At 60.2% G+C, this 9,266-nt stretch overlaps 1 protein-coding gene across 1 annotated transcript in view; it reads right to left on the reverse strand.

Moving 5' to 3' along the window:
- KMT2D (lysine methyltransferase 2D) overlaps positions 1-8,979 on the reverse strand; it is a 41,351-nt gene extending 32,372 nt beyond the window's left edge. Inside the window, exons 1-11 of the mRNA XM_040978588.1 lie at positions 8,511-8,979; positions 4,456-4,541; positions 4,177-4,288; positions 3,791-4,014; positions 3,583-3,692; positions 3,284-3,446; positions 2,841-3,006; positions 2,626-2,740; positions 1,446-1,603; positions 1,114-1,262; positions 109-989 (exon numbers count right to left, since the gene is read on the reverse strand). Of these exons, the coding sequence (XP_040834522.1) occupies positions 109-989; positions 1,114-1,262; positions 1,446-1,603; positions 2,626-2,740; positions 2,841-3,006; positions 3,284-3,446; positions 3,583-3,692; positions 3,791-4,014; positions 4,177-4,288; positions 4,456-4,504 (2,127 nt within the window). The 5' untranslated portion in view covers positions 4,505-4,541; positions 8,511-8,979. The remainder of the gene's footprint in view (positions 1-108; positions 990-1,113; positions 1,263-1,445; positions 1,604-2,625; positions 2,741-2,840; positions 3,007-3,283; positions 3,447-3,582; positions 3,693-3,790; positions 4,015-4,176; positions 4,289-4,455; positions 4,542-8,510) is intronic.
- Between the last annotated feature and the right edge of the window lie 287 nt (positions 8,980-9,266).

Genomic DNA, 9,266 nt, shown 5'->3' on the forward strand with positions numbered 1-9,266 from the left:
CTTCTCAGGCACAGGAGACAGGTGCAGCTCCTCCGGCTGTGAGGACACACAGGGGTCCTCGAGGGCGAGGGACAGGCACATCTCCTCAGGCTGAGGAGACGGGTGCGCCTCCCCAGACTGGGGGCAGAGTCGGGGTTCCTCAGGTGGAGGGCAGAGTGGCAGCTCCTCAGGCAACGGTGAAAGAGGTGACTCCTCCGAGGGCAGGGACAGGAGTGAGTCCTCTGGCGGTGGGGATGCTGGCGAGTCTTCAGGCGGCGGGGACAAGCGTGAGGCCTCCGGTGGAGGTGATGTGGGGGACTCCTCAGGGGGTGGGGATAAGGGGGATTCCTCAGGTGGTGGGCACAGGCGCGACACCTCAGGCGGGGGAGACATAGGCGAGTCTTCGGGTGGTGGGGACATGGGTGAGTCCTCAGGCGGTGGGGACAGGCGTGAGGCCTCAGGTGGTGGGGAGACAGGAGACTCCTCAGGAGGAGGGGACAGGGGAGACTCTTCAAATGGCGGGAACAGACGAGACGCCTCGGGAGGTGGAGACATGGGCGACTCCTCCGGCGGAGGTGACATGGGCGACTCCTCAGGCGGTGGAGACAGGCGCGATGCTTCAGGGGGTGGGGAAGTGGGCAGTTCCTCAGGTGGTGGGGACAGGGGAGACTCCTCCAATGGTGGGGACAAGGTGGACGCTTCAGGTGGCGGGGACAGGGGCGTGTCCAGAGCAGGAGATGCAGGCAACTCTTGTGGTGGACAGAAGGGCAACTCCTCCCGGGGACAAAAGGATGATACTTCAGGTGGGGGAGACAGAGGAGACTCCTCGGGCAGTGGGGAGAGGGGCGACTCTTCGGGTGGCGGTGACAGACGTGACGCTTCAGGTGGTGGAGATGTGGGCGATTCCTCGGGTGGCGGGGAGAGGGGTGACTCTTCAGGGAGGGGCAGCAGTGGCATCTCCTCACTTCGGGGGGTCTCCAGTCGGGGCTCAAGCTGGGCCCCTGCTCTCCCTGCAGACACAAGACATAATATTCCTATCAAGCCCAGGTACACTCCCCACAGAGCACACAGCACAGATGCCTCTTACCACAGAGGAAGAGGGGATTCATTTCACGACCCTCAAATCCTACTCACCTAGTGGTTTGGCTTCACATTGCAGGGGCCCTGGTTCCTTGGGTTGCATAGAGGTCACGTGCCCACCCTTTGGCTGCCCTTGGCATGCAACGTACAGAGCATCAGGCTCGTCAGTACGGGTATCACCACCAGGCTCTGGGGGTGAAAATCTGCAGAGGGTACAGGGGAGCAGACACTATGGCTCTTGCCAGTCAACAACTACCAGACAACACAGTGGGGCAGGGCTGTATTGCCCATCTGAGCCCTCTCCCCCTAAAAACACGTTTGATTAAGTATGGCCCCTGCCCATGTCAGTTCCGACCTCCCACCCCAGTTTCTGTCTACGTCCTCACCTGCCACAGACGGGGGCGAGCTGCGCAGCCGCAGAACTGACTGGCTGACCGCCCTGGGCTTCGTGACAGCGGTGACAGAGTGAGTAGTTCTCAAACCACTCACAGTGGGGACTTAGCTCTGCTGAGCCTGCCCCACAAGCGCGGCATACCCGGCATGCCTAGGGGAGAGGCGGTGGGTGAAACAGGCCTTGGTCAAACAGACAGCAAAAACCAGAAGAAAATAGGAGGGGACTTCAAATCAACAGTTTACTTTGGAGATCAGCATTCTGACACACTGGGTTAAACCAAATGCTGAGGAGACCGGCACCCCATAAGGGAGCTCTATTTCCAAGCATGATGGCTCTGCTTCTGACCCAGCTGCTGCAAACACATCTGGGCAAACAGAAAGTGGCCCACCTACTTCTGTCCCCACCATCCACAGCAGTGACCTGAACGGAGTTCTGGCTCTTCAGCCTGGCCTAGTCCTGGCCACTGCGGCCATTTGGGGAGTGAACCAGTGGATGGAAAAGCTATCTGCCTTTCCCCTTCTTTGTTACTTTGCCTTTCAAATTAGTAAGACCCTAATTTTAAAAAAAAACATGATTTTAGAAAGTTTATTTTGGTGCAATAATTTCGAAGTCTATACATTTTATTTTTCATGATATTTATGTTCCATGAGTTTTGTGATGATATGCATGGATTTTCAAATTTTTCACATGAAAATAAATTTACCTTTTAATTCCATTTTTCACAAACTGAAAAAAGCTTTCACATTTTCATCTTATTTGAAAATCAGATACAAAGGTGGAGGAAGGGGCAAAGAGCGAAACAGAGATCTTCCATCCAGTGGTTCACTCCCCAGACGGCCACAATAACAAGGGCTGGGCTGGGCTGGGCTGGGCTAAAATCAGGAGCCCAGAATTCAATTCAGGTCTCCCATGAGTGGCAACAACACAAATACTGGGGTTTGTCACGTGCTACTCCCCAGAGCTAACATCAGGAAGAAGCTGAATAGCCAGGATTGAACACAGGCACGCACGGCACAGCAGCAGGTGTCTGAAGTGCGACTTAACTGCTATGCCAAGTTACCCACTGTTAACTCTGTGAGGTCCCTTTGCACCCGATTCGTTACCAAAGGGGTATTCTGGTATGCTCAGGGAGCAGAACTGAGGAAAACGAGGCGTCAACTGGGGACACCCACCTTGCATTTCCAAGAATGAGCAGGCAGCTCCTCCATGGGTGGTTTCAGGCAGAAAGTATGGTATCCCTTGTCACACGTCTCACAGACCAACATCTTAGAGTCATTCCCAGGTTTCCTGCAGCGACATGAGGGACATTTCAGGGTCCTCCTTGCCTTCATGGCCAAAACTACCTGCTGCTGTACCCAAGTCTCCCCCCTGGCCCTCGTATTCTTACCTGCAGGCTTGGCACACTTTGCATTCAGGGCACTGCCAGCCCGCACGCTTGCGGGCCGTCAGAGCAATGTCGAGGCAGGCCCCATGGTAGTGATGCCCACAGCTGGTACAGAACAACAGGTCACGCAACTCCCCTGGCCCCTCACAGACAGCACAGCGAGCCTCCTCTGCAGGGAAGGGCAGTAGGCACCAGTCAGAGATGCTGCAGGAGATGCAGCATGCTGCTAGGCACACACACACGTCCCACGATGTGGAGGGAATAACAAATGGAAACGGGGCACCTGCCCATACTCCGCCAGGCCCCACAGGCAGTGAGGTAAAGGAGACAGAGCCAGAGTGCTCACCAGAGACACGCTTTCAGACAGCACCCAAGCACAGACTGCAGAGCGTGCGCGCACACACACGCCCAGCACTTGCCCCGTGTCCGAGGACACGACTCCTCACCCAGATGTGCAGCCCCCTCACTGTGCTCTGGGCAGAGCAGCTGCAGTGTCTTCATGGACAAGAAGGAACCACTGGTAGCTGCACAGGGGAAGTGGTAAAGCCGTGGACATCCAGGCGAGCGGCAAGGGATGGAGGCACCGAGCCTGGTGCAGTGGGAGCAGCGCTGCCAGGGTGAAGACAAAGCCTCAGCGCCAGCCAGCCCTCTGCAGACACAGCCCGGGCGCCCCCACTGTCCTCCTCGGACAGCCCACCAGCCCTGCCTGCCCAGCGCCTAGGCAGTCCTCTCGCCCCAGCCCCACCTGTGAGATCCCTGAGAAGATGGCCTTGTCCACACCACATAGTTCTGGGCCCTCCTGCCCCCAGACGCCTGCCGACCACGCAGCACACCAATGGTGAGCCCAGCAGAACCCTTTACAGGTGGGAACCGGGAAACAGAAAGGCCAGAGTCAACAACTAGGTGCTTCCCCAGCCCCTTCCCCACAGCCTGCCCCACTTCCCCTCACTCACCTCCAGGTTCTCCCAGGTGGGCAGGTGTAAGGCCCTCAGGGAAACCAATCTGTGATAGGTCCTCACTGGACAGCACTGCCTCTCTGGGCCCTGGGCTCCCCCCAGGGGACACCACTGGACACCGGGGCCAGTCAAATGGCAACTCAAAGCGCCGTAGCTCGCGCTGCCCATGCAGACTAGGCTCCCCGCAGTTACAGAGAGCACAGCGCCGCACTGGACCCCCACTGTGGACACACAAGCGTCAGCACCGTGCCAGGCCTGCCAAGCCCAGAATCTGGCAGGCTCAGGCTTCCCAGACACTCATTTTCCTGTCCCTCTTCCTGGAAGTCCCACTCTCTCATATCACATCCTCCTGTGTCCCCGTGTCCCCTGTCCCCACAAGTTACCTGCAGTCCCTGCGTGGCTCCTGAAGCCGGGTACTCCCAGGACTGGGGACAGGCCCCTCCCCGACAGGAGGGCCGGGAAGGTCGGGCTCCTCAGCGGCCGCAGCTCCATCAGCTGCAAGGATGGAGCAGCACACCATCAGCTTGGCTGAGCACCTTGTCTACTGCCCAGAGCCCCAAGATTACCCCAGACTTCGGTGGGCCAGAACAAAGTTTGTGTCCTTGTACCAGGACCAGAATCTAAGGCTGCATGACAGCAGACCCAGAAGTTGCCCTTCTCACCTGCTGGTTCTGAATCTTTATCCTCACCAGGCGGCTTCTGGCTGTCCATCCCTCTCTCCGACTGGGCAGGGCCCTCTCGGGGAGACCTGTTGGTGCCAAGGAGGATATCTGTCTGTCCAGTAAGTCTCTTCAGGAAGCATTTTTTCCAGAATCCCAAGAGGAAGTCAGCTCATGGCACATAGACCCCACACACCTCAGAGCAAATCCACACCTTGAAACCCCACACTAACGACAAGGAAAAGTCACTCTCCCTGGCCCTGTGCCCGCCACTGCCTAGCTCTCTCTGGGTCACCACAAACCCTCTTCTCCCACTCTGGACTCTCAGGGAACCTCCTCCACTGTCCCACTTCTAGCCTCCTCCATAGCAGTTCCCAAGGATATAGCACCAACTCGAAGCACATTCAAGGACTGCACTTTGCCTCATCTCTGAGTCCCCAGCTTCAGGTGGGCCCTCTCCCATGCCTTTCCCACCCCCAATACCATCCTTGAGGCCTGTCGATGCCAACCCAGGGACAGTCATGACCCAGGAAGTCTTGAGTTTGACCCAAATCCCGGTGGCAGAGGGCTAGAATCTTGCAAGAGACAGAACACACTATGCAAGTAAAGCCTAACCATAAGTGGATCTCTGCCACCCCCACTGGTTTCAGCAAGGACACCCCAAGACTAGTCCCTACAGAAGACACTCCCACTGTCCACGCACTGTCAGTCCAAATCCAGCGCAGGCCCACCCTACGGCCCCAGCCCTAACCCAGGACAGGCTATCACCCAACTTGAAGGCCTCAAGTTGTTGCCCTTAGCAACACCAACTGCCCTTCCTCCTCAGACCTCCCCAGTAGTTAACAGAAGTGAGATGCAGGAGTTACTGAGCATGTGTAGCCAGGCCTGAGGCTAGGCATGCTGGGAGTTGTAGTCTCAGGAAGCACACTGCCACTTGGAGGAGTTCAAAACAGTGCAGGACACAGCAGAGCACAGTGGCTTCCTTCCTCTTCCATCAAACAGGGTTTCCACACACTCTGAGCGAAGGGGCGGGAGTTATAATGGTCCCATGCCCTCTCTCTGAAGATACACCTGCCTATACCAGAGCCCAGTGAGACTCACTAAAGTCATTCTTGGAAAAGTTGAGACCCACACCTTTAAGCACACCGTACTGGAGCCGACAGGTGAAGTAGGCACGGTGTGGAAAAAGTCAAGCATAAGAATGCCCGAGGTACTGACAGGAGAGGGAAGCTCCAGAAGGGAGCACGGGTGCCCAGCGCTCCTGGGAGAGCAAGTACACACGTCCCTGAGCAGGCGCTGACAGGGCAGGGGGATTCCCTCAGCACAAACCATGCAGTTCAGAGCCTCAAACACTCATCTGCCACCTTCTCCCTCCTCTCATCAGAACGTCCTCACCACCTGAGAACGGACAGCCCACTCCCCTCACACAGGAAGGCAAGCACCCCAGCCGGCTGCTCGGGGCTCAACAGTGGGCATGCTGCCATGAGCCTGAGGACCACTGGATCAGCCCTCCTCCCTGGAGCTGTATGGGCAACACCCCTACAGACCCGTGTCCCAGGATGGGTTAGTCCCTGACCTCTCCCCTCAACACTCACCATCTACTAACGAAGGAAAACGGCACGTGACACCTGTCACCTCCATTCCCACACCTGCCACACAGCCACACCTGGAAGCTCACGGCCAAGCTGCTCCAGAACTTCAAGCAGCACTTAGAGGCCACCCACCGGAAGTAGGCAACGGAGGCCAGGACACTGGCCAGGCTCTCTCTTCCTAACTCAGTCTCGTTTAAGGCCCAGCCACACCCTGAAGACCCAAAGAGACCTGGGTTTTCTAACTGCTTGCCCTTTATGCCATCTTCCCACCACCTGCCCCTGAGCTTCTCCACCGGCTTTGCTCTCACAGCCGACACCAACGGGGACACAAACAAGAAACGGCAGCGCTGCTAAGAGTGGGCAGGGGACTCACACAAGGCCAGAGGGACAAACTCCTCCACCTTCCTCTGGGCACAGACCTCTCAGGTCAGCAAGGCTGGCACTGCCCAAGGAGGTACAGAAACCACCTCCATCTACCTTGGGAGGTGGTGGACCAGCCCCTCAAAGGCAAGGCCCCACTGAGGAGGGCTCAGCAGCAGAGTTAAGCAGCAAGAAGCTAGCGTCCTGCAGGATGCCCCCGAAAGACCATCTAGGGGCACCTCCAGGCCGCCTGAGCCTTCAGCACGCAACCCAGCACCTGTACCCTAACGCCAAGCCCCATAATGACCGTGCTCCTGGTCATATCACAGTAAACCAAGACCATAGGCTCCCCCTGCCCCGTGATTCCAAGCCAGCATGCACGCGCGCACACACACACTAGCTTACACTAGGCTAGTCCCTGGTCAGGCTTCTGCCCTGAAAGCAGACAGCAAGCACAGAACTAGGGGAAAAAGTGGTGCTCACCCTCCAGGCCTACCCAATGGGCCAACCCCAACCCCAAGAGCAGCAAGAAAACTGGCCTCCTCCCAGCAAGAGTGACAGAGGGGGGGGCCTGGAGGGAAGCAGAGCTGGAGCAGGCCCCAAGCGAACAGCTCTTCAGCAGGGCTCAGGACTTCCTGGTTCCCAGTCTGAGGATCCAACCACACCTCGCCCCACCCCCATTTGGGGTCAGCCCTCAGGGAAGGACTGGGGCGGACATCCAGGGGCTACAGACCCTGGGCACAGTCCCTGGGCCACCCTAGGTGCAGCCTCACCCCGGGGAGCTGCTGGGAGACAGCCAACGGCATCCTCCAAGGGAACGCAGCAGCAGAGGGCGAGACGGACAGCTCACCTCTCTCTGCCATCCCTGGGCCACCTCCCAAGGGCAAAACCCTCGCTTTGGCCTTTCCAGGACAAGACTCCAAGAGAGCGAGCACATGTATGTTGGAGGGGGTGGAGGGAGGGAGCGAAACGCACTAGCCAAATCCCTGCTGGGCAGCATGACAGGTGTGAGAGAGGCTACTCCAGGCGGGAGCCCAGAGGCAGGAGGCCACACCGCACCCTCCTGCGTGGGCGCGCCACACACACACCCCTCATCCCCCAACACCTCCGGCCAGGGCTGCGAAGGGCCACTGACTTCCAGCAGAAAGGCCTGTCCCCCCAAGAGGCACAAGGCCACCCGCCTCGGCAGAGGTGGCCCGGGCCCAGTCCGGGCAGGGCTGAAGGGGTCTGAGAGGGGCAGCACTGGCCAACAGACTCCCGGGCAGCCAGCTCCCGGCAGCACACCCAGAAAAAGGGGGAGACAAAACCTTTTTTTTTTTTTTTTGGTAGCCCACATTCGCAGGGAGCAAATCTCAACGGCCTCCTCTGTAATCCCCTGGAGATTATGTCCATCCCGAGAGGAGGGGAGGCAAAGCAGGCTAAGACAGCACTAGGCCTCGCTGAGGTCACTTTACCAGGCAGGGGTAATTTAAAGTTGACCAACGGGGTGGGGGGTGGGGGGCAGAGCTTCCCCCAGCCCCGCCACCTTCTGGCTCCGATCACCCCCTTCAACCCACTGGCTAGTTTCCACACACCCTCCCCCTAGCCCACAGAGAGAGAGAGAGAGAAAGGCCTGGTGAGTTTGGGCTTCTTGGAGGTTCCCAGACACTACTTCTAACTGGCTACTAGACCGGGCAACAGTAACCCTAGGGTCCAACCTGGCACGAAGTCTGAGCTGGCAGAGGCACCCCCACCCCCACGCCGAGTCCCAAGTCCCACCAAGGTCCTCCGGAGGAATGGCAGCGGCATCGAGGCCTGGGTTAGTCCTAGCTTAGTCCAATTCCTCCCCCCACGACTCTCCCGGCACAAAAATAAACAGAAAAGGCGCTCTGGACGGGCTCCCCGAAAACCTACTCCCGGACCCCGTCTCTCCAGAGGCACACCCCGCAGGAGCAGGCCTCAGCTCTGCCCTGGGCTGCCGGCTCGGCCCCCGGCGGACCCCGCTGCCAAAGCGAGCCTTCCGCAGGTCCGCCAGCCCCGGCCACCCCAGTCCATCTGGCCGGGCGCCCCCCGCCGGCCCCGGCCCCGGCCCTCCCAGGCCCTGGCCGGCCGGCGGACCCCACTCACCTCTTCACAGGGTGATCCAGAAATCCTCATCCGAGAACATGGCCAGAGCCCGGGCCGCTCCCCGACCTCCAACCGCCAGAGCGATCACCGGCGCCCCCCGCACGGGGGGGCTCACGGGGGCCAAGAACGGTAAATCCAGGTCGGAGTGGCCACCCTCCCCACGAACCAGCCAGACGCCGAAGATGGACGAGGGTGCCGGCGCGGCTCTCGGCCTCGGGGGTGGGGGGGGCGGGGGTTCCAGCAGTTTTTTTAGATGTCCACGGCCAGCCTCGGGGCGACGAATCCGGAGCGGACACAAAGAGAGCACCGGTGGCTTTGATCTCGGGCGAGCAGGCAGCGCATCCGCACCGCCGGGCGGCCTCTCAGTCCCGGGGCCCGGCCAGCGCCCCGGCCGCCCGCGCCGGGCTCGCGCCCTACGCCGGCGGGGCTCTCCAGATGGAACGCCGAGGCGCCTCCCCGCAGCCCGGAAGGAGCGTCGCCGCCGCCGCCGCCGCCGCGCGCGCCGGGCCGGAGCCGCCGAGAGCCTCCCGGCCGCGGCGCCGAGCCCTTCTCCCCGCCCCGGGCCCGGCGCCCCGGGGCCGCGCGAGCTGCGGGCGCCGCCGAGCCGCCGGGGCCGCGGGGCTGAGCCTGACACACACACACACACACACACACACACACACACCCGCGCGCGCGCGCGCGCACACCCAGCGCCGGGGCGCCTCGCCCGCGGGCCCCCCACCGTACCCCACCCCCGGGGAAGGGAGGAGGCTAGCC

This window comes from Ochotona curzoniae, unplaced genomic scaffold (genome assembly GCF_017591425.1).
Source record: "Ochotona curzoniae isolate NIBS_2020 unplaced genomic scaffold, NIBS_Ocur_1.0 contig_1014, whole genome shotgun sequence".
NCBI classification, from domain to species: domain Eukaryota; kingdom Metazoa; phylum Chordata; class Mammalia; order Lagomorpha; family Ochotonidae; genus Ochotona; species Ochotona curzoniae.